The sequence below is a fragment of the Crotalus tigris genome, unplaced genomic scaffold (assembly GCF_016545835.1).
Source record: "Crotalus tigris isolate CLP2741 ecotype Arizona unplaced genomic scaffold, ASM1654583v1 scf7180000023830.6690815, whole genome shotgun sequence".
Lineage (NCBI taxonomy): Eukaryota > Metazoa > Chordata > Lepidosauria > Squamata > Viperidae > Crotalus > Crotalus tigris.
Genome location: NW_024100214.1, coordinates 2,725,127 through 2,751,184, shown reverse-complemented (window position 1 = coordinate 2,751,184; position 26,058 = coordinate 2,725,127). Strand labels below are relative to the sequence as shown.

Genomic DNA, 26,058 nt, shown 5'->3' with positions numbered 1-26,058 from the left:
GGCCTGCAGATATCCTTGGATTTGGAGAGAAAATTGGAAGCCCAACGTTTTTAATGCAACAACACCCAAGTTAACATTATTGCATTGCCATGTTACTTGTGGAATATAATAACATGGATATTTTATTTTGGACCTTTAATATCTTCTGGGCCAGGGAAGAGATCGAGATGGCCAGGAGTTGAAGGCTGGTTTATTGTTCCTCAGAGAGGGAGCTGACCAAGCCTTTACCTTGTCTCAACTTGTGACTGTCTGATATACAGCAGAAGGAACAGACCTATCATAAATAGTTGCGCGACTGCTATAAGATTCATTAAGGAAAAAGAAAGAAAGAAAATTGCCTTATGATGCTGCAAATTTGTCACAATCTGAGCCAGTCTTAGCCTGCTTAAAACTGGTAAGGGAGAGAGCAGATATGTTATGTATAAGGAGTAATACCAATAGAAGAGAATATTTGTAGATCAGTGTTGAACTATAAGGTCTTTGGTGCTCTCTAAGCTTGGTGGTTTCCTTGCAAACATTTCATTTCCAAACAAGGTGACATCATCAGTACACTTCATAAGGAGTGATTTCAGAGCCCACCATGCATGTAAACTACAACACAGTAGCAGGCTTTGAAAAGTAGGTCAGCATCAGACTGTCCAAAGGATTCCCAGACTATTCGAATCAAAAGATTTTTAAAGTTATTGTTATCATAGGGCTCTGCCAAGCTAGAAGCCTATGAGATCTGCACAGGTAATGCACAGAAGAGAAGGGGGATGGAGGGGTTTGTGTTCCAGATGGAGGTATGGGAGAAAGAGAAACAGTCATGTTCTTTGCCCCTGAATGCTAGTTGTAACCTAATATGGATAACATCTAATGACTATATTTAGTTGACAATTTCCAACTTCAGACTCATTTTGAAAAGCTCTTGGGGTTGAAGATAAAGTCTCCTTTCAAACCTTCATGGACATTTCTTGGCAACAGTATGGAAAGCAGTGTGACTGCTTTTTTCTGGGCTGCTTTTTCATTATCTCATGTAGTCTGCAGCGCTGGTGTTCCTGGTGGCCATCTATCCCAATACTCACCAGGAAGAAGCTCATCTAGTCTTTTGGAAGTCAACCAAGATTGGCAAGGTACTGCAATCTTCAGAGCAGTGCAGGCTGGGGGAATGCTGGGAGTTGAAGTCCACATGTCTTCAATTGGCCAAGGTTAAGACACTGCTGTAGAGAATCACAGCTGAAAAATTTGGGGCTAATTTTGAATTTTGTTTCTTCCTTATTTTTGGTGTTTTATAATATCTCACTTGCAGTCTTGCAGAATTTGAATGTCTTTTATATCTTTCAGTGCCTTTATTTTTGGTCTAAAAGAAAACATTTTTCAAATATGAATTCTGAGGGTTTGTTTCCACAGACCGATATTCATGATGATTGCTTACTGTGCTTATTGTTACTCAAGGGAAACAGAGGGTTTTGTTGCTGTTTGTAAATTCATACCAGAGGAAGCCCTTTAAATTTATAAACATGCCCCCTTTCAAAGAACAGAGAAGTGTTTCTGTCCAACCATACAGATCCTCATTTGACATTAAGGAAAATAAATTTCCATTTTTATACAAACCTATATTTCCACTCAGAGTAATTGGTTATCAGTTCCTGACTCCATATTCATACAAAATCAACCAGAGGGTGGGAATGGTTGAGCCACTCCAGAGAAAACTGTCACCTTTTAATTTTTTATAGCTGATTAATTTTTAATTCTCCAACTTCAGGGACCAAGGAAGGCATCCTATGAAGATGAGGCTTCAAAGGACTTTCTTGAATGCCTTCCTGTTTAATTCTTTAGCCTTGAAGGTCCTGGGTGCAGTCAAAATAGTTCTCCCATCATATTCTTTTCATCTTCCTTTTCTCTTTTCTAGAAGTTCAGAGTTGCAAGAAAAAAAAATGGACATTTTTACTGGTGAACTTTCCATTGGCAAGAACACAAATGTCTGATTTGTCTCTCAATTGCTTCCTTTAGAGACAACCGAGTGTATTTACTGTATGCAGAGAGAGAAATGAGACGCCACTTTTAAGACAGGGACAATGCGGTATTTATTTTAAACGTTTGAGAACTAGGATTATTCTATGTGGAAAAGGGGGAAAGCTGATTGCGCTTGAAAGATTTAGTCTACAAACTAAGATTAGCTTAAATTTTTAATACAGTGGCAGTGTAAACTCCAGCTGTGTTCAAACAGGCAGGATAAAACACCGGGAAGCTTTAAGCTGAGATGCTGCTGAGAATGAGCGTATACTGGTTTTATTTTATTTTATTTTTATTTATTATTTTATTTTATTTATTATTTTATTTTATTTTATTATTTAATTTTAATTTTATTTTATTTGGGAATGGTTTTACTTTCTCTACCCTGTTTAGCACTTTTATTCACTCTTTACTGCTAAATAGGTTTGTAGTCTTCGTTCTGTGAACTTCTACGCGAATACCTGGATAAGAAGTAGATTCATGCAACCTGCTGAGCTTTTATGTTTTTAACCAAGGTTTACTGAATAAAGCATGATGGACTGAGCCTGCATAACATTGGAAACCATAAACTGTAGTTGAGTGGTTTTCTATATTTGAATAAGCAGCTTCTGTTTTGGACTAACTATGAGCTGCATTTACAAGTGAAACAAAAGACATAAGATTGTACTGTGGTACTGTGAATATTGAATAGTTATACATTGCAAGTGCAGTAGACTAAAATTTGTCTTCTTCCAAATAAACCTAGAAATTATAGTTCACTAGGTGGCTGGTGAGAGTTACAGGTAGTTGTTGACTTATAGCCATCTATTTAGTGACTATTCTAAGCTGCAACAGCACTGGAATTACTTGCACTTTTGACCGTTGCAGCATGTAATCAAAATTACAACCAGCATGTATTTATGATGGCTGCAGCATCCTGGGTTCATGTGATCACTGTTTGCAACCTTCCTAGCCAACTCTGACCAGCAAAGTTAATGGGGAAAGCCCTAGTTGCTTAACAACTGCAGTGATTCACTTGATAACCACAACAAAAAGGTAATAAAATTGGGCATGATTCACTTAACAACCACCTTGCTTAGCAACAGAAATTCTGACCTCAGTTGTGGTTGTAATTTGAGGATTACCTATGCTGAATTCCTCTTTTTCCATCTGAAAGAGGAAATTATGAGCCGGGAGCCCAATTTCCTCCCAGTTGGAACTCTGCTCCCGATCAGATTTGCTAATGGCAAAAACATCTACCTGCTTTATGGGTGAAGTCATGCTTTGTGCTAACTCAACATTCATTTGATGCCCCTCCCTATTCAAAGCAACATGGGGCTTTGAAGCTCCAAGTAATGGGTGCGAATGCATAGCTCTAGTGAACCATCACATCAACGCTGGCCCTAGAAATAAAATGTAGACTGCAGCCAGAGGGTAGATGGGCAAGCTGAGAGCTATAATAGACAAAAAAGCAGGCAGAAAATCCAAGGACTTTAATTCAGTCACTTAGAGGGGATGACAAGGTGCAGCTGATCACACAATCCCTGCTGTTTTTCAGTGAGTCAAAAGCCTTGGGCTATAATGCATTCATGCAGCTTATCCTGGTCACCACATCAAGGTTTAGGTTCTGGCAGCAGTGGGGGAACAATGGTCGATTTCAGATGCTGGAAAAGGGTTCTCTCCCTGTCTTTCTCTCCCCGTTTGCTGCTTGAAAAAGATAAAAACAGAGCTTTTAACCCTTTTCCACCTGCACAGTGGGAGTGTCAGGCTAAGATGAGGGGTAGCCATGATTAAGTTTGGATGGGAGCTTGTATCCATCGGAATATCTGGAGTCTGATGATGGAGAATGCCCTAGCCGTTATACCACGCTGGATGCCTCTCTTCAATCGAGATGTGTATGTTTGTGTTTTGTTTTAGAACACTCTTTCCCATCACTTGAATAAAAACAAGAATCCATTTGTTCTGATTGAATTTCTCAGTGAACTTTAAGGAACACTTGCTGCTTCCAAACTATGGATATTTTTTTTTTAAAAAATGGTAAGAACAGAAGTAGAAATTCTACAACAATTTTAGAGTACATTTAAGCCTTCCACTCAGATTAAAAAAAATCCTCTGCCATTTAAATAATATTTTACTCCATAACACGTGGCATTCTATAACTCGGTGTACTATTTCTTTGCTTCCTTCCCTCCTCCCTCCCTCTCTCCCTCCCTCCCTTCCTTCTTCCCTCCCTCCCTCCTTCCCTTCCTCTCCCTCCCTCTCCCTCTCCCTCTCTCTCCCCCTCCTGCTCCCCTTTCCTTTCCTTTCTCCAAACCCAAATACCCCCCCCAACTTGAAAGAAAGGTTACGTGCCATAGGTTACTGCCACAAAAGGCACCTGCACTGTCAGTCTGGGAAGGACGTAATGTTGATGTTTAGAAACTCTGCCAATGCAACCGTAGGAACAGAAGCCAATCTTCTGCAACAAAAGAGCAGACAGTTGTGATTTCCTATAATACTATTTTTCCTATAGAGCTCAAGTGCTCCTCTCATTACAGGTATCTTCTCCAAGTGGAGTTTGTAAAGCTTACAACAGATGGATCCTCCATGATATTGAAGTAATTAGCCAGTGGGGTTCCTGGCCATTAAGCAATTTGCCACCGATGAAGGCAAAGCTGCACTTCCGTTTGGAAGAGACCCTCTTCTGTGCAACTCCTCTTTACCCCCTCTTTGTCTTCCACTGTCGGGGTTTCAGCAGTCTTCCCTGGTGGTTTAACACAAATAAACATTAAAATCCTACCACTATTTTGAATGGAAGAAAAAGGAAGAGAGAAAAAAAAAGGAGGGGGAGCATTTAAATGATCTTTGTTTTTCTAACGGTGGGTCCCAAACGCCTGGCTCTCAGTGCAACGGATTTTAAAAGGTTTTCAGAGTGCCAGAGCACAAAATGTCAATGCGATAAATGAAATATTGTAAAACTGCACGGGTAGAAAAGTGCTTGCTTGGAAATATTGATGCACAATATTTGCATTTTGCAAAGGATTTTGGATACTTATGGCATTAGTTATTACAATTTACATCTGTTAAACTTAACTTAGCCACAAAAGCTGCACACCAACTAGCCTAATTAGGGAATATAAATGAGCTCTCTCTCTTTAGATCAACTCAAGGCAGTGTGTGTGTGTGTGCACATATATTTGTCCATGTATGCATATATACAGTAATCTAATAATAATGCCATCAGTTAAAGAAGTGGTAGCCATGACTTCATATTGCTGAGTATATAATAAAATTTTAATTGCAAGGAACATGTTATGGTGCTTTCATTTGGTCACTTTTTTCCCCTGGCTTTATGTGTTTCAGAGGCATTTTTAGTTTTAAAGCTGGAAATACCAATCTGTTTCTATTTCCCTGGGCTTTTCCTATCTCCCCCATTATTACTTTTCAAGAAACAAAATTTAGGGGTGCTTCCTTTCTCTTGACTGGTTTGCTCACAGTGTTGAAACTGCAAGCTATAATTTTTGAATGCAATTTTGCCATTCACAGATACATTCTTGGAGAACATCAATGGGACTTCAGAGTCTTACCTGGAATTAAATTGTCAAGTGCCCTCCAGGAGCATTAGGAAAACTTCACCATACTTAACAATTGCTGCCATCTGTGCGTGAAGTTTATTCTCTTGGAAGAAGAACATTCAGTTGCAAAGATGCTGTTCTAGGCATATAGCAAGGCACACACAGAGTTGTCTTCCTTGTTGTAGTGAACATGGCAACTTGGTGACACATTGACTCACTCCAGCATTGGTAGAAATGATGAATGCTATACACAGCTGAGATTTGAGGCCTGCAATCCCCGTTTCCCCTCTCCTGAGTCTGGGGCCATGTCCTTTTCTTTCTTTCTATTTTCTTCTATTTCTCTCATTTATTTACTTTATACATTGTCAAAGAGAAGAGGAGGAAGAAAAAAAAACCACATAAAGTGCTTTAACAAAAAAGTGAAAAAAATCACACTTTATGTGATTTTTACAACAAGGAAAAAAAATAGTACGTGTCATTATAACAGCAAACACTTGTACTTCTATGTATATTTATCTAATAGAAATATTATTCAAGTACGTATATATTTCTAATACCTTTATGACAATCTTTTTTTAATCTACCGTATTCTGTATAAACAACTTCCATATTTCATTATATTTGTTCATACAAAGTCTATGCCTCTAGGCAATCTCGTCATAAGTATCCGCTAAATAAAAGGCCATGCATTTATCTTTTCAATGCTGCAATATCAGTCTTCTGGACATAGTAAAAGCATGGAAAACCCATTTATGTTGTTCTGTTGTCAAATTTCATAGATTAGAGTAATTTCCCAACCATGGTCTCTTAAGGATGTATGGACTTCCTCTTCATCTGGACTTCAGGTTGGCTGGAGAATTCTGGGAGTTGAGGTCCATACATCCTTAAGAGACCAAAGTTGGGAAACACTGTTCTAGTTATATAATTTAAACAAATGGATTTTTTCTGGAAATTTTAGCTTTTGTTCCACAATCATATTTCTATAATCCACAACTTTCTCTCCAAAGTTGGTCTCTATGTCTTCTCACTTGCCAACCCTGCATGTTCCACTGCTGGAGTGCCCATGTTCCATAATGATAATGGTTTTATATGTGTGTAATATCTAGAAGACATAGAAAATGCCTTTGTTCTTTGCATTGACCTCAGAGCAAAGTTGATATGTATCAAAAATGCAAAGTGATCCATAATCCTCCATAGTTCTATTAAATAGCAGATTGGCAAGAAGCAATAAGGGTAGGGGAAAGAGATGCAATAAACACAGCCAGCACATCACCTATATGTCTTCCATCACTTGGGGTGCTACTTTCGGCAGCAAAGCACTGGGGTGATACCTGTTTACTTACTCAAACAAACTTGGGATGAATTGAGTCATAACTAAGCAATTAGAACAAACTGAAGAAATCTAAGAAGTGACTCATACGTCCAATGATTGTTGACTGCGTATCAAGTGATGACTTCCCTAGAAGCGTGTCAGAACCTAGAGAGAGTCTCTATGGACTGGCTCCATCATATCATACCGATCCATTGCATGGATTGTTTAGCTTCAGCATCAAATGGTGTGCAAATCTAGCCAGACTTTGACTAACTATGGTTTACGGCTTAGCGCAGTGGTGGCAAACCTATGGCACGGGTGCCAGAGGCAGCACTCAGAGCCCAGGCCTTCAGCTGGGTTTTATAAAACCTTTTCGCTTTAAGCCACTGCCGTGTGCAAAAAAAAAAAAAAAAAAAAAGGTTCAATCAATCAGTCAATTTTAACTTCTCGTGGGAAAAAAAATCTTGCAAAGTTGGAATTGATTGATTGAACTTTTTAGTCCCACCCAGTCTGCTGTTACCACCACAGCCACACCCAGCCAATGGGCCACACCCAGCCAGCACCCGACGATGCATAAGTGGGTTTTGGGTTGCAGTTTGGGCACTCGTCTCTAAAAGGTTCGCCATTACTAGCTTAGCACATCATAGAAACCTAGACAATTTTAGTTTAATCTGGAAGTTAGGGTTAGTGCAAATCATGGCTTAGTTTCTCAGGTAGTCCTCGACTGCAATTGAGCAAAAAATTTCTGTTGTTAAGTAAAATGTTTAAGTGAGTTTTGCCCCATTTTCCGATCTTTCTTGCCACAGTTGTTGTGTGAATCACTGCATTGGATAAATTAGTAATATGGTTATTAAGTGAATCTGGCCTCCCCCTTGATTTTGCTTGTCAAAAGGTGACCACATGACCTTGGGCTTCAGCAATGGTCCTAAGTATGAACCAGTTGCCAAGCATCTGAATTTTGATCACATGATCATGGGGCTATTACGAAGATCATATGTGTGAAAAACAGTCATAAATCACTTTGAACAGTCATTAAACGAACTGTTGTAAACTGAGAACTAACTGTATAAGATGTGCCTCCCTTGGAAAAGTGTGAACAACCTTTTTGTTAAATTATTACAATACCTCCTCTTATTCCAGAGTTTCATTGCATTGTTTTCAGTGTTCATTTTGGGGTTGGATTTGTAGGGGAGGCGTTGAAATTAAGATTATCCTAAAAGGAGATACGATAGCAAAATGTTTAGGAATTCCCGGCTTAGGATAATGAGTAAACTTAGCTAGCTTTACTCAATGTCATTTAGTCAAGCATGGAAATGGCACAATTTTTAGCATACAGGGAAGAGTGAAGAAGGTTAGGATTGGTTTCATTTGAATTTGTGTGTGTAGTGTGTATGTGCATCTGTATACACAGAGAGACAGATACACAACCCACACAATTCTCCAAAGGGAATGCTTAGCTCCTTACAAGCAATTTTTGCATGAATCTCCTGGATTAATAAAGGCAGATGTGCTACACAATGGAAGAGCTTCAGGGTAGAGAATGGGATTTCTGCATCCCTCCCATATGCCATTCCAGGTTTTTCTCCAGCCCCCCGCCCAAAAAAACCAAGAAGAAAGCTCCTTGAATTCATGAGCTTGCTTAATTCTTGAAAGTGGGAGTCTGCACACTTGCCTATATGTTAATCAGTGCTGGGCACAATCTTATTTGGCAAAGTCAATAGGAGAAAGACAATGGATGCAATTTCTGAAATTCTCTGCTTTTCTTTTTGACCTTTGTTATTTATACGTTATCGATGCTTTCTCCAAACCATTGTAGAAAAACACCTTGAAGTGTCAAGTTTTAAAAATGAGTCTTTTTTCCCCTTCTTTCTCCTGTGCAGCTTGGATTATCTTGGCCTTGTCAAAATACATTCTCTAGTTAGAGGTTGGAAATATTTCCCTCCTGGCTCCTCCGTATTGATTTTTTTCACACTCAGTCCTGTCTGTCAGCTGAAGAGGTGAAAGGTGAAAGTTCATTCCGCACTGCCTGGCTTTACCTTCCTGTTAATGTCGTGCCCTTTCTGCATTTGATCAGTTTATGTGATCAGCAAAAGAATGGATCCTGAGCCAATTCAACCTATAGGGAAAATAATGTTTCATCTACTAGTGATTTTAACATAGAAACACAGATTTTAAGACAGAAACACCTTAAGATTCAAGAGGTCCTTGATGTATTAAAATGGTGAATCTGATGAGGTGACGAGATGCCTTCTCTCTTCTCTTCTCTTCTCTTCTCTTCTCTTCTCTTCTCTTCTCTCCTCTCTCTTCTCTTCTCTGATGATCATTTCCTACCTTACCATTCTGCCTTCACCAGTGGAAAAATTCGAAGAAATTAGCTTCCTTTTTGAAGAATAATTGAATAACATTGTTGATTTATGTCCAGTATTCTGGGTGAAGGAAAACTGTCCTTATCTAAATTCTTAATTGGAAGATTGTTTTAATGTAAGTGATAAGAGAAACAGAAGTGCACATCTGTTTACACACAGAAAATGCACACACAATGAGAGAGAGAGGGAGAGGGAGAGAGAGAGAATGTTCATTTTGTACACTTTTAAGTTCATTTTCCCTTCCAAGTCCAATTCTTTATCTGCTTTAATGAAATATCCCAAAGGGCTATGTTTACAGTCCAATAGGTCAAGGTTCAAGTCTACCCTCAATCACAGAAACTCACTGGGGGTGATGTCCCTCACAGGTTATTGTAGTGGGTTTTTTTTTTTAAAAAATGGAGAAATGATACTCCTGGCGAAAAGGCAAGATACATATCCAACAAATAAATAAAATGAAGATCAACCTAAAATGTTGAAAAAACATGGCTGCTGTAGGTAGAAGGGATATTCCTAGATTCAGGGCTACTGTGGCTAGAAAGCAGAAGCTATGACTATGGGGTTAAGTCAGCCTTTGCCAATAGATATATTTATATAATTCATTACATTTATATGCCGCCCATCTCACAGTACGAAGCAACATTGTGTGGCATGCTGTCTCATTTGTGGCCCTTTCTAGTAAAGGAAACTGTATCAACAATAAACAGTCTTCTCACCTCCCAGTTAGCACTGAAATATGTTCTGTACTATATAGGTGTCAACGCTGTAAACATTGGATGTACCTGTTCTGACAACTGATGAAAATTGCAGCCATTTTCTCTTTGCTTTTAACATGCTTTTTCTGGCATTTAGAAATTAGGTGCAGAAGGGGGGGTGGTTGGGATAAATGCTGAGCTCAGCTAGCCATAATAACACTGCTTTGTGGAAACCCAAGGACGAACTGATAACGTTTTGGCGGGCTGAGGTGGGGAAAAAGCTCGTGTTTTAGGCTAATTGGAGAATGTGATTTATGACAGCTTATTGGGGGGTGGGAATTGCACTTTGTTATTTTGTATCTGGGGGAAGGGAATTTAGTTTTTGGGTTCAACTATGTAGTGCCGATACTTTGTTTCCTGAATAAAATGTTCTTTAAAGAAGAATTTTTGCTTTGAAATTCTTTTGATGGGTTTCACCTATCGGAACCATGACAATAGGGCTTTTTTTTTTTTTTTAAAGTACTAGGAATCTGCAATTGGCCCCAAATGGAGCAACCTGCTTATTGGTGGATATTTACTATTGCCACCTAACAGAGGCCCCGAGCTCTCTACATTGGCTACCAATGGCTTCCTAGTACAATTCAAAGGATTATTTTTTATCCTGCCCTTTTATTGTGCATATCTCAAGTGTAGGCTTTAAGGTTGTTCTCCACATAAAATCTTGGGAAATGTGAGAAACTTCTATTTGTCATCAGTAGCTCCCTTGCTATGGAAAAGCCCCCTATTAGCAACCCAGATGGATCTATAATCATTGTACTACTCTTTTGAAAGATTATTATTTTTGTGTTACTACAATATTGCCAGTGCCTTTATTCTGCTTCATTGTCCATTGTCGTACGTTTCCAGGGAGTGGTACAGTAAATAAATACATTTGATTCCTCTCCACCCTAGCATCCAGTGAAATGGAGGAGAATCTAGCACTACCCAGGAATTGCCACGCTGCAATTCCTAGCATTACTGCAGGAAAATACTAATGGCAACATTCAGCAAACCCAGAATGTTTTGCTATGCTTCCAATCTATACAAATGTAGCTTTCATCATGGCAGTACTGCGAAATTCTCTGCCATTTGCCAATGTTAAGTATGTACAGTATGTGTGACACTATTATTCATGTTAATGTATTCTAGGTACCATTGAGGTTCTGATGATTTCAGCATTGTTGTAAGCTACAGTGAAACTCGCTTTATAAATTTAGTAAATACAGGTCATTGCTGTTTTGACCTGTCTCTGGCAGTAACTTATAGTTTTTCAAAGGATGTTTCTGTGACCTGATTGCATCCATCCATTCATCCCCTTTATTCACTGTCTTCCCCTTCCTTTAATCGTGCCAAACACCATCAATTTATGTAGTTCACCATCTGCTTGCATCACTTGTCCAAAATATGTGAGTTTCTGTTTGCTGATCTTTGTCTCAAGGGAGCAGTCAGTCTGCATGTGGCCCAGGACTGATTGAGTGATTGGTTCTTTTTATACTCCACGGCACTCTTGGTAATGTCTCCCGATCCATAATTTGAAGAGGTCCATCTTTTACCTCTTTCTCTCTCTCTCTTTTTCAATGTCTGGCTTTCATAGCAATACATTACTATGGAATGTATTGAAAAGAGAGTTGCTTTAATTTGTTTATGCATATGATGTTGTCATTAGCTGTTTTACTTCTAGGATTAATCTCTTTCAGTTCAACATGTTCATTCATTTTTGAAATCAAACAAACAAAACCATTTACATTCATTTGCCGTCAAGCGTAAGTCCATTCATGGAGAGTTGAAGATAGACTTATTGACAGTGGGGCTAATGCAAACAGACAGTGTTGCTAAGTAGGACAGTGAAAATTAGAACAATTTAGTATGATTTCAGAGAAATTACCCATTTAGGTCCTTCCTATCTAGGCAGCAAATAATAAGGGGAATCGTGCAATTTCTTAGAGGCAGATATTTTAATCAGTTACCATAGACTGCGACTTCAGTAGTGACAACATTTTCATACAGGTGTCTCATCATGTCATCTTTTGCTTGTAAACTGCCAATGAAGCCACGCACGTTGCTACATTTAGAAGGACAAATCCAAATACAGTACTAAACAAATCAATAAAACACTAAAAGCTTACACTGGAATGACAATACAAATTTTACTGCAGTGCTGAAAGATCTAAGCTATGATGAAATTTACAGTGAGGGCTGAGTTAAGTCTCTCCGATGCAGATTTGCATATGGGGAATCTTAGGGGAATTAAGAAGCCTTGGCAAAAATCTACTCAGTGCTACTGTAGCAGAGCACCGTTCGTTTCAGTGAAGGAGCCATGCAAGGCTTTTGTGCCGGGCCAGGTGGATTGTTCAAGTTACCAGTACATAAATATTGATTCTTCTGTTAAATTACTCCTTTGTATTGGTCAGATTTTCTGTTGGTCTTAAACGCTCTGATTGTGTTTGAACAGGCATAATGCATCACGTCACAGGTCTGCAGAAGACACAGCTCTAAGAGGTCGTCCCTCCCACGCTCTTGTAATATTCAAAATAGGTTTAGATCCTTCACAACAGCAAATAATGTCTTGTGGATAAAAGCAGGCGGATATGTTCTTCCATCACATCTCAAAATGCTGGAAATTCTTTGAAGAACAAGACACGGTAAAGTAAAAGGAACAGCTACAGGGCCAATCATAAAACTGGGAACCGGACATTCTCCACTCAAACATAGAACTCTCCTATACGCCCTGCTGAAATAAATAGTGCAGCAAAACTGAAAAGATTTGGTCTCCTTTTATTCAGCATAGTGTAGTCTGTTTGGAATATCTAGACTGGGCCTCCATGTTATAAATGCAGAGAGCTTGCAGTATATCAAAATGGGAGTCACTTAGTGGTTCCCCATACTTGCCTTGTAATAGGTAACATTTTTTTGTCTAGATCCTGATGCATAATATTATATATTTACCTTTTCTCCCTAGGTCACTGGCTGTTGTAAAGAAATTCATAATATCATGTTGTAGGTAACTTTTAGACTGTGTTTTGAAGCGAAACCAAAAGCTTCTCAATACTGCAGTGCATTTTTTTTATTGACAATCCTCCGATTACCATAATATAGGACTCTGCCCTTAGTAGGCCTACAGTGATAATAGGCCCCAAGTGCACTGCAAACACTTAGCTATAACTCCCATAACCCTTTGCTTCTGGGTTGATGGCAGCTAGAAATTCAAACATCCCAGGAAATTGGACATTCCTGCTGAGATGCAACAAGTAGCATTATGCAAATAACTTGGTAAATTTGGAAGGCTGCCTCTCCAGTTTGCCTTATTGCTGGGAAATGGTCTCTGCAGAGTCTTGTTTATTTCAGGAAATATTAGCCAACCTTGCAATAATAAATCTGCTTTTTCCTCACACATCATTCCATACAAATAAATGGGACCCCATAGATTGCAGGAATCAATGTCAAAAAAGAATGTGTGGATAACAAAGGAAACTAGACATAATAAAAAGGAAAGTTATCTAACAGGGGGTATCTCTAAATATCATTCATTGTACTGTTTATGCCGTCATCATAATAGGATTCAACAATGGTGTACATTTTTGTGTATCGGTGCGCGCATGATATGTTTTTTTAACCGCCTCCCCTCAAAAACTGAAAATTTATAACTGAATATACCTCCACCAAACCATAAGTCAATAGCACAAATGCTATAAAACATTCTGAACAATTTCTTACTGTTTTTAAATTCTCAAGATAATTATGGCTGATATTACATATACAGTATTAAACAAATCACTAAATTATTTGATAATAATCTTAATGTATGCAAAGCACCAGGAATATTTCAGTGCTATCCAGGAAGGCAAAGATGATGGACAACATTCATTTCTGGGGAGATGATACAGATGCTGTGCTCCAATAAATGCATCCAGTTGTCCTTCTTGATCCTTCATCCTTAAATTTCCACAATCAAATTTTCCACAGGTGCCATTTTTGCTAAATTTATCAGCAAGCATTAAGAGCATTTTCTCTGTATTCTCATATTCAAGTCCAGAAGTACATGTATACTATACATATAGTATGTTTAACACACCAGCATTTCAATAAAATATTTTCTACATTTTTCCCCCTCAGCTCTATAAGGAAGGGAGGTGGAGACAGACAAAGTTTTTCAGGAAAAAATAAATATATAAGATATAGGAGACATGTGAATGCTAATCAATCTATTATGATTTTTTTTCTGATTAAGGATAACACTTGAAATGGACCCGAAGGTTAACTTTTCTTCATATTTCTTGCAATAATGACTAAAGATATGTTTTATTAAATAATTCTAACTCTTAAATCTCTTTCCTCTGATTAATCCAAATGATATGAATTCACTGTATCATAATTAGTGACATATTTATGTCACAATAGACTTTGATGATGTCAATATGAAGAGTCTTCATTTCTTTGCAAGAGGAAGCTGTGAAAGGGATCATTTGTAGATACATAGATATTGATATTGATACATATATTAGCAGCAAAGAAAATATCAACATCCCTATTATCTCTTTTGTATTCTTGTGTAAATTTTCACTGAAGAAAAAAAATTCACTGGGGGTATTCTTTCTCCCCAACTTAAGAAACAGAAAATCACCTTTTCACTAATGGGAATATGCTGTTGTTTCCATCTTGATCAGAAATTACACAAAGAAAATGATTTCTTCTTTTCTATAGATTTTCTTACAAAACTCCAAACCTGAAATATATAATGGGCCTTTAATACCGTTAACCAGTGACTTTAGTAGACATCTCAGATTCTAGATATATAGGTGCCATATGACTCCCTCTTTTTTTTTCCCAGGTAAAAAATGCCAAAAGAGTATGTAAGGGACTTGTGGATCTTTCCTGAGCTTATCAGAATCTCAGAAATGAGCAGAACATTCTTACTCCAAGATCTTCCAGGAACTTGGAAAAATTTTAGTGTAAACACATAAGCTTTGGTAAACATGAAATTTCAAAACACTTCAAAGGATTTTTTTTTTTCATTTAGGCTCTGAGGATTTTAGCATTCTAAGAATGATGAGATTCAGACCAGCTTTAATGTTCAAAGTCAATAGAATCAAGATTCTCACCAATCTAGCCAGACCCAAGTTACATTCTCAAGCTCCTGTTTTTTTTTTTTTCTCATAGTGATGAAGAGAAAAATCTTGCAAGATGGTCTAATTGCTGAATAGATCTGCATTTCTCTAAAGCAGTGCTTCTCAACCTTGGCAACTTTAAGATGTGTGGACTTCAACTCCCAGAATTCCCCAGACTGCTGGCTAGAGAATTCTGGGGGTTGAAGTCCACCCATCTTAAAGGTGCCAAGATTGAGAAACACTGCTCTAAAGGAACAACAGGCTTAAGCAGGTACTCTGATGCAAAAGCAAGCAGAAGATATATTGTCTGGCTAATCCTGGTCCACAATCTTTGGGTATTTAATACCTCGAATATTAAGATCATAAAGAGGGAGAATCAATTTATAAGAAATTTCAAAACACATTTGTATTTAGAACTGGGGGTTCTTTCACACAGCCTGACTTTACACCACAAATCGATGTTCTTTGCCATCATGGGCCATAAGAATAAGATTGCGGTTTGAAGTCCAGATAAGCCTGACCAGTTTGAGGGCATTATGTGAACCTGGAGATGCAGGTTGGACAGGAGGAACCTGGTAGGTTTTAACACAACGGAGCTGTGGTGCAGAATTCAGCATCCCGATGCTTCCCAACAGAGAGGTGTTCATCTGGCATTGGGAGACGGGGGAGAAAAGAACAAGTCAATCAATACTGAAATATATAAACTTGTTTTATAAAGAAATACGGATAGTCCTTGACTTAAGAACATTATTCAATGACCGTTTGAACTTACAACAGGGCTAGAAAAAAATGGCTTATGACCAGTCCTCATATGTATGACTGTCACAATGTCCCCGTGATCACATAATAAAAATTCAGGCACTTGGCAAGTATTTACAATGCTTGCAAGATCATCTGATTACCATTAATGTCCTTTCCAAGGGGGTTCTGATAAAATCAATGGGGGAAGTCAGATTTGCTTATCAGACATGGTGATTCACATCAACCATGGCAAAAAAGCTTGTAAAAATCAGGCATGACTCATTTCAGAATGGCAATACTTAGCAATGGAAGTTCTGTTTCCAATTTTGGTCATAAGTCGAGGACTACCTGTAATACAGCACTGAATTTCCTAAGAAATTCCCTAAAAGGTTGAGGAAAGTCCTTGAGTAAAACTTCATGTTGCTATCAATGTCATTTCTGTCTTCTATAAAAATCAGTTATAGTTTGGGTTAATTCATCTATGCCAATAAATGTTGTCTTAAGTCCTGAAACTCAGGAGCCTTTTCGCAAATATTCTTGATGAGGCTGCCATATCAACACCATTTGCTCTCCTCAGCCAAGCCATGCTTTTTGTGAGGGGAATCCATAAAGACAATTTAATTACAGCTGCCCAAGATAGCTATAATTTCTAAGGCCATTTCACACTCTAGTTAGAAGTTCAATTTTTACCTCATTCACCCTGAAAAGTGATAGCACGCATGCATGCACACACACATACACACACACACCCCATCAACAAAGGCAAAAGCTTTAGGCTTGTGTTAATTTCTTATCAGAGAAGATCTGACATTCATGGATGTCTTAATGGGAAAGGTGCCCGTTTCAGACTTTTTGCTCAAAGTTCACCATCACAAAGCCAAATCCACCAAATAATCTCTCTCTCTCTCTCTCTCTCTCTCTCTCTCTCTCTCTCTCTCTCTCTCTCTCTCTCTCTCTCTCTCTCTCTCTCTCGTGTGTGTGTGTGTGTGTGTTTCTGTGTGTTTCTCTCTCTCTGTGTGAGTGTGTATGTGTGAGAAAGAGAGAGAGAGAGAGTGTGTGTGTGTGTGTGTGAGAGAGAGTGTGTGAGAGAGAGTGCGTGTGAGAGAGCGAGTGTGTGTGTGAGAGAGTGTGAGTGTGTGTGTGTGTGTGAGTGTGTGTGTGTGTGTGTGTGTGTGTGTGTGTGAGAGAGAGAGAGAGAGAGAGAGAGAGAGAGAGAGAGAGAGAGAGAGAGCGCTCTGCAATTGGATCACGTGGTTCTGGCTTTTCATTTTGCCTCCTTTAAGGTCAGCGAGTAGACAAACCATTACTGACAAGTGAATACATCTCATCCCATCTTTCTAATCAAACTACTAATGTAACCTTCTGGCATTGCTCCAAATATGGGCTGATCAGTGGATAATAGGGGGTGAGGGTAATATTTTTTGCACTTTCTATGGATAGGCAGAACTTTTGCCACAATTTTTTTTGAGAGGGTTATTTTGGTTGTGGGAAAATGAAGACTGGACTTTATAGAGGCCCATGAGAAAGTACAGCTGACAGTCAGAGGGGGAATCTGTGGATAAAAGAGAACTTGAGTTTTTAGAGAATACCAGACAATTGGTGACCCTCTTAGCTCATCATTTCAGAGACATTTCCTTACCAGGTCCACAAGGGCAGAGCTTCAAATGTACTTGAAAAGTTCTTAAAAATTCAGACAGATATTCAGAGATGTACCTGCCTTGAAAGCAGCCCATACAGAACTGTATAGCACAGTCAAACATCAGCTGACCACAGAAAATATTTTACGACATTTTGTATTATGTCATGAAATGCTTTGTGATAATTTTTATATCATAAAATATTTTATAAAATTTGCTAAATTTCAATTCCACAGGAGTTATGGGTGTAATATTTTGGATGCATCCTTTAAGTTACCCATTTAAGGTACCTTGGCTGAAAAAAATTTGCCCTACGGTATACCACTTTTCCTATTTAAAGGTTACAGACATGAGAATTTTACTAGTATACTGTATATATTATTTAATGTTGAGAAATATATATTCAAAATCTAGGATTGGGGCAGCATATAAATTCTGCATGTGCGTGCATGAGATTGAGAAAGAATGAGCCTGAGTCTGAGGTAACAAAGTAAAGGATAATTTACATCACTGCCTACCCACCTTTTGTGTTTGTGTGCGTCTCTGTCAGTTGGTTTTTGACTTCTAGTGACTTGCCTGGACTAGTCCCTACAGTTTTCTTACCAAGATTTCAGAAGTGATTTTCCCTTGCCTGTTTTGTAGGGCTGAGAGAGAATGACTGGCCTAAGATCACCCAACTGGCTTTGTGTCTAAAGTGGGACTAGAATTCATAGTCTCCTGGTTTATAGCCTGATGCCTTAACCCAGTGATGGCGAACCTTTTAGAGACCGAGTGCCCAAACTGCAACCCAAAACCCACTTATGCATCGTTGGGTGCTGGGTGGGTGTGGCCCATTGGCTGGGTGTGGCTACGGTGGTAACAGCCGACTGGGTGGGACTAAATCAATTCCAACTTTGCAAGATCTTTTTTTTTTCCCATGAGAAGTTGAAATTAACTGATTGATTGAACCTCTTTTTTTTGTACACAGCGGCGGAGGCCTAAAGCGAAAAGGTTTTACAAAACCCAGCTGAAGGCCTAGGACTGGGGCGACAGCGCGCGTGCCCACAGAGAGGGCTCTGAGTGCTGCCTCTGCCACCCATGCCATAGGTTCGCCATCACTGCCTTAACCATTACTCCATACTGTCTGTGTTTGTAGCGTAATAGTCTCTTTTAAAAATCTTTACTAAGTTTAGAACTCATTAGATCAGAAGTGGAAGTAACTTTCTTCTGACCTGGCACTATTGGTTTACTGCCTACCTTGGAGCCATTTTGCCTCTTTTTTGTTAAGAAGGAACCAAGAAACTAGCAAACAAAAATAGCACTGTTGAATTCTGGCATTTTGCCATTAAATTTCAGTGGTCCCATTTCTGGGACATCCTACAATAAGATCTGGGTGAGTTTATGCCACTTGTAGATTGGTCCCCACTTCTGTCCTAGATGGCTATGAATAGACATCTGTGTTTTCTTGGTAATTGTCCCTCTGCAAATTAAAACATTCTGAGCTGACTTCACAGGCTTCCTGGCAAGAGATCTATCTGAAGTGCTTCCAGTAATACAAATGCATTATATAAACACTAGATATTATTATTGATACTCTCTAGTAGGGCTGCACTAATCCTTCCCTGAGATGCTTTGCAATCTAAGCATCGCCTGGACCAACTTCTAAATGCTGCAAAGCAACTGCAATTACTTGAAGCCTTTGTGCCGAGCGTCTCCCAAGATTTCCTGGATATCTATGTTTATCTCTAGAAGAAACTTCCTACTCTTGCATGCACATGTTCTTCTAGCTTACCTTTCCCCCCTCTGCACAATACAAATAGGAAAGTAGCAAAAGTAAATAGGAAAGCCCTTGCATTGATTTATGAACTGAACATTAATATTTTGCTGGAAAACTGCATTTTTTTTTGAAAAAAATCAGTATCGTGCACCTCAATTATTTTCTTTAGCCACCTGATATGTAAATGCATGTTAAATGGTGGTAATTGTGCCATCTGGCAAATAGGAACAGTCTTCTCTGCTTTTTGCTGCTTCATGAATCAGGTTGTACGGAACTGGACATTTAATACATGCATCATTTCAAAATAAATACAATATTTTGAAATGCAATGGAAATGGTGGAGAGGAAGCATTAAGAGGCAGCAGTTTCTCCTCTCTGTGTCAGTTCTCTAAGCAAAACATCCAGGAAACAAGCCCTTAAATTCCAACTGGAGCTTCCAATTACACTTGATAACTGGCCTATTTAGATCACTTTGCTATATAGGTGATATGCCTGTGCAAAGAAATGAAGCGGCAGTCCTGAATGGTTCTGTTAATCAGCTAAACCCATTAGGAGTGGAAACCTTCGTAGACCAGATGGGGATGGCAGAGTCAGCTGTGCGCCTGAGATTTTGACACATGGAAACCTAGGACATTTTTAAGATGCGCTGCTGCCGATATCATGTTCTGAATCCAGATCAGTGCAACACAGAAGCCATTACTTTTTTTTTTTCTCTCCTGGTCCTTCTGAACAGCAAAATGGTGTCAGAGAATGTAAATCTCTAGCAGGGAGCATGCAAACCCCACTGACATTTTCACAATTTAAATCATCTTGAGTAATAACCCTTTTAAGATGACTAATGTTACTGATTTTCTTGCATTAATAGCAGTGCTGAATAGACCCACTGGAGGGAGAAGAGGAATCACTAGTACACAAGGCTACATTTTTAAATAAATGTAACATGCTGGCTATTGTTAACTCCTTCTGTTTAAGCTACCATTAAAAAAAAAATCAAGGAAAAAAATATTCACAGCTAGAACTAAGCTCAGCAGTTTACTGTATATGCCAAAGCATGGGTCTGCACTGAAGCTGCTGCCACTCCCCCTGGTAATCTTAGATGATCATGTAAAACATCTCAATCAATAAGCTTGATTGCTTTCTAGATCTTCCCATGTAACCGAACTAAATACATGCAAGTGATGGAAGAGCATTTTCGCAGTTCTTATTCATTGCTTCCTAAATAACACACTCTATGATGACAGACGATAAATTCAATACTCTTAATGACACACAGTTATCATCAAATTAATGTAGAAAGTAATAGTAAATTAAAATTATGTACTGGCTGATAGATACAGGGATACTGAATCCAGGGGAGCAGTAATTCTGCCGCTGCAGCTTTTCTCTTCATTGAGCCATCCGCCTACAAAAGCAGGGATTCTAAACAAAAGGCACAATTTCACTTAAGGGTATTCCTCTTCAATTCCTGGACTGTATGTTGTGTAATCAGAGGGCATGATGGCTCAGTGGTTAAAGACACTGAGCTTGTCAGCTGACAGCCCGGGTTCAAGACCCGAACGTAATACAATGAGGTGAGCTTCCGCTACTTGCCCCAGTTCCTATACACCAGGGGTAGGCAACCCGAAACACTCAAAGAGCCACTTGGACCCGTTTCCCACCGAAAACAAAACACCAGGAGCCGCAAAACCCTTTTGATATCTAAAATGAAGATAACACTGCATATATCCTTTTTTACCTTTATTATAGGTGTGTGTGTGTGTGTATGTGTGTGTGTGTGTGTGTGTGTGTGTGTGTGTGTGTATGTTTTCTGAGGTTTTCGCGGGTGTTTGTATGTAGGTCTTTGGTTATTCGGGTTTTCTCCCATGTAAAATTGGAAGTGTCTTGACGTTTCAACGAAGTCTCATTCGTCATCTTCAGGCTAGTGTTTTCAGCTTCGTGCTTCGAGGAGCAATGTATGGTCTTAGCTGTTTCTTCCTTTTAACTGCCAGTGGGGGTATGAACTGATTGGGTGGGAGCTTGCTCCTAGAAGCACTAAGCCGAAAACACCCCACTGCCGGCAATGGAAAAAAAGTCGCGATATGTCGCGACACGTCACATGACGCTGCAAGTTTGACACCCCTGGTTTAGAGGACAGGGACAGAACAGACCCATATTAGAGCTCAGCTTTACCTATAGAAATTCATGGAATGAATTTTGACCAGTCATTTTCTCTTAGCCCAGTTTACCTCATAGTATTGTTGTGGGGGAAAAAAAAAGGATTTAATCTACTACAGGTAGTCCTCAATTTACAATATTTTGTTTAGTGACCATTTGTAGTTACAACAGCACAGAAAAAAGTGACTTATGACTGTTTTTCACAATTATGACCATTGCAGCATCCTCATGATCACATGATCAAAATTCAAACGCTTGGCAAGTGACTCATATTTATGATGGTTGCGGTGTCCTGGGTCACGTGATCACCCTTTTCGATCTTCTGACAAGCAAAGTCAATGGGAAAGCCAGATTCACTTAACAACTGTGTTACTAATTTAACAACTGTACTCATTCACTTAACTGTGAGAAGAAAGGGCGTAAAATGGGGCAAAACTCACTTAACAAATGTCTCATTTAAAAATAGAGATTTTGGGCTCAATTGTGGTCGTAAGTCGAGGACTACCTCTATAACAAACCAAATAAAAATAAAATATCTGGGACTTACCTGCCAGAAGGAAATGTGACTATCAGTGTTGGAGTAAGTGGCAAGATACCGACCATCAGGTGCAAAAGCCACGGCTGTTATTGCTCCTTTGTGGCCATGAATTGTCTAAATAACAATAGTAATGCAATATAGAGAATTAGCATTTGATGTCATATAACATTATGTAACTGTAGTCATACACAATTTCTAAATCAGGTTACTCTTTAAATGATTGAAAGTTGTGTTGATTATTTTACAGAACAGACAGATGTAATATAAACTTCAAAATTTATTGTCTAACTATCTCACTCTGATCCAACCTCATGGATGTAAAATTCTCAGACCTCTGAATATGAGCCTCTGTCAGCAAAACCTATAATATTTCAGGATAGGAAAAAAAAAACCTGTCCGCTGTGATTTTTCCCATCATCCATGAATGCTGAATACAGTGCTGGAATAGCATTTTATTGTGAGCAGCCAGTTCTACCTTTCGAATAAATATAAATAATCCAAGCTGGAAATCAACAAGCTCAATCAAACATAGCAGGCTTCAGTTCTGTTCATATCTTCCTCCCAATGATCAAAACCCACATTCCAAGCAAGGAATGTTGTTGTTGTTGTTATTGAAAATGCTTATTCAGTTCATGCTTTGCTCAATGTAAGTTGCTTCACGGCAACTTCCTCATGATAAGGCATTGCAGCAGGACACAGGGAAGACTCAGCAGAAATGCCAGGAGGCCATATATGCATGAGTGGGTCTGCCTTTAATGCACTGAACATTCTTTTTACGCATGCTGCAAACTGACCTTTCTGTCAAATGGGTCAACCCGCTGTGGTGAGAATATCTGTGCAGGGCTTTTAGTAGACTGTGTGATTCAAAGAGCTAGTTGTAGTCCTAGAACAATCGGCTAACCACAATGAATACCTAGTATTACCCATTTTGTAAAAGCAAAGAACAAAACAAAATAGAAGTGAGTTATATTTCATGAAAGATACCACACAGGGGACAAGCAGAGTGGATGTACAGATTATTTTGCTTTGGTATATTGTGCAAAAACCTGGATATCGTGGCCCACAATTGTTTGACGGTCTGCAGACAAAATCACCTTGGTATTAATTTATTTATTCATCCATTTATGTGGTTGCCCATTCACCAAGCAATTCAGGGTGGTCACCAAGTGAAAACAATAAAAAAACACCAATCAGAAAAAGAACCACATATGTAACCTTGGAATCAATAATTCAGGTAACACATACTAGCACATACAAATGACTTGTAACAAGCTGACTCAGCTTTATGGAAAAGTCAACACATCAAGTTCTTTCTAAGGTCCAGGACCAACCTGGGGACAGGTCCAGGAACAGAAGAGGCACATGTTCTGGGTCCTATTAAATGGCACTTTTTAACAGAAGGAACTGAAACATGACAAACCAATTTGATCATGTTGGGCAGGTGGAAATAATTAGAGATAGACAGTCCTTCAAATATCTTGGTCTTATGCCATGAAAGATTTTATAGGTGTCAATGACACCTTGCACCTAAAAGCCTGTTGCTAACCAGTGCAACTTGCAAAATAATAGGATTTATATGAATTTACCATAGTTTCCTATAACTACCCATGCTGCTGCATTAGTTGGACTTCTGGACTAGTTTTGGCTTATGAGTTCACCAAGGTATGACTGATCATAAGGAGAGCTTCCCAATGCAGGAATAGGCAAAACTGACAAACAAGATGGATTTGATCAAAAGCCTTCCTAGCCACATCTGCCTTCTGCTTCTTGAGTTGAATTGTGCTCCAGTTTTTATCTGAGGCAATGTGGGCTCATTCAGAACTAGAAATGACAAGTCTTCAGGATAAGATAGCTCCAAAATCCACGGCCACTTGGTCTTGCTAGGATTGATCCTAAGCCTTTCTTCTCCATCCAGATTCTCACAGAACTAGACAAAACCTTGAAGGTATCACTTGGATCTTTACTATAAAGAGAACATTCTTCTCCCTATTGTTGTATTAGCACTTCTGCTAATTTCTGACAGTCACCATTTTACCACTCTGGTTTGGCAGCTATTCTGATTTAATGGACAAAGATATCAATGAATTAAGGCTTATTTTTTATAGCTGAATAAATGTTTAGACAAAGGAAAGGAACACACATGCTTTAACAAAATTTACAAAATAAGTGTCAAGATGCAAAACTTGTTAAATTAGATTTGTTTACACATAAGTGATAGATGCTTTTTGAAACACTGGAGAAATGACAGACTATAGAATTTATCTTTCGGGTGGAGGTGGCAGTATTCTTTCTGCTGCCAAATATGTGTCTTACATTGTTTGTTAATAGAGTTTGTTTCGTAAGAGCTGAATCTTTATTTGCTGCTGTGACCACAGGAAAGCTCATGGAGTACTATGGACTTGCAGCATTTTTCATTCAGTTGGAAATTGAGAGGGTAGTCCTTTTATGTTCCTGTGACATAATTTGCAGATCTAAGCAGCAGAAGAGGGCTACTGCTATAAAGAAATTATGAGTCCAGCCAAACCAAGGTGCCTAATATTGGCAGAAGTATAACTTCAGAATGCTAGCTTTAATAGGCATATTGCACAGTTGCAGAAATATTGCGACAATTAAGATTTGGGATTCTGCAATTGATCATTACTGCAACTGAGGTCTGAGGAGCAGTCAGATTGTATTCCATCAAATACACAAGCCTTGACTTGTTATTGAATGAGTATTCACTCATATGGCCACACAGTGGGGACCTGGACTTTGAATAGCTTAGAAAACTTCCACTTTGTGGCAGTAGTCATTGTCCATAAGCTCCTGTTTTACCAAATGTCCGTCAAATAATAGATACCCTTATTACCAATTGCCAGATTAAGATTACATTGTGCTGTGTGTTAAGATTAAGACTGACAATGCTTTCCAAAATAGACACAAATAAGATGATGAGACATTTGTTCACCTCATGCATGACATTTGTTCTTATGTAATTTCAAAGGGTTAATGATTCCGTCAGCAAAAAAGCTGTAATTCTGTATTCACCCTTGAAAACATTCTGTTTTTAGAATGTTTGCTACTGGATATTATCACTTTCAAGTGGAGTTTATTGTTCTACAAAGGGTCACTAAATAAATAATTGAAAAGTTTAGTCTTTGATTCATTTATCGCATTTCAAAGTTCTCCACATGTGATTTTTGAAGTATGAAAATGTTATTGACACAAAGATCATCAATTCATTTAAAGTGATAACTAAAGACTGTTGTTTCATTTCAGTACTTCATTGAACTATGTGGACTATTTTAATCCTGTCCTGCCCTACATATTGTAAATTTCACAAAACCCTGGTTCCTGACCACACAGATTCTAATGTTCCACATTATGCCTATTAGTCTGGAAAAGAGGACAACACCCTTTCTAAAGCTCAAATTCAGAGACAAAATCTTGAAATAAGGTTTAGGACAACAGCAAATCTGTCCAAGAATGGATTTCTTATCAAAGAATCACAAAGAACCCAAAACAATATCCAGAGATCTGCAGACCTCTTTGGCTTTGGCTTTGGCTGAAGTCAAGTATTCAGGATTCCATCCCCACAAAAAATAATAAATTTAAATGGGATTCAAGAATAACAAGACATTTCTTACAAAAAAAGCTCACTATTGTCACACAATTCTTTCTTTTTTTAACCAGGCACTTCACACACAGTCAATGCTTGCCAATAAAGAATCTTGGATAATTAAATGGTGAGAATGAATACTGCTAATCTAGACTCTAGAAAGAGTGTAGAGAAGAGCAACAAAGATGACTAGAGGACTGGAGGCAAACACATATGAGGAAGTGTTGCAGGAATTAAGTATGTCTAGTTTAATGAAAAGAAGGATTAGGTTGACTTGATAGCAGGGTTCTAATATTTGAGGGGTTGTCACAAAGTAGAGGGGGGGGTCAACCTATTCTCCAAAGCACCTGAAGGCAGGACAAGAAGCAAAAAGATGGAAACTAATAAGGAGAGAATCAACCTAAAACTAACTGACCGTTAGAACAATTTAATCAGAGGCATGACTTGCCTCCAGAACTTGTGGGTGCTCCATCACTGGAGGTTTCTAAGAAGAGCTTGGACAACCATTTGTCCAAAATGGTATAGGGCAGGGGTGTCAAACTGTCGGCCCGCGGGCCGGATGCGTCACGCCAAAACTGCTCCCACCCCATTG

At 38.7% G+C, this 26,058-nt stretch overlaps 1 protein-coding gene across 2 annotated transcripts in view; it reads right to left on the bottom strand.

Moving 5' to 3' along the window:
- Window positions 1-11,873: 11,873 nt before the first annotated feature.
- WDR7 (WD repeat domain 7) overlaps window positions 11,874-26,058 on the bottom strand; it is a 206,132-nt gene continuing 191,947 nt past the window's right edge. For both annotated transcript variants that reach the window (XM_039322127.1, XM_039322128.1), the window contains 2 exons: window positions 21,878-21,982; window positions 11,874-15,689 (listed from right to left, as the gene is read on the bottom strand). In XM_039322127.1, the coding sequence (XP_039178061.1) occupies window positions 15,486-15,689; window positions 21,878-21,982 (309 nt within the window). In that variant the 3' untranslated portion in view covers window positions 11,874-15,485. The remainder of the gene's footprint in view (window positions 15,690-21,877; window positions 21,983-26,058) is intronic.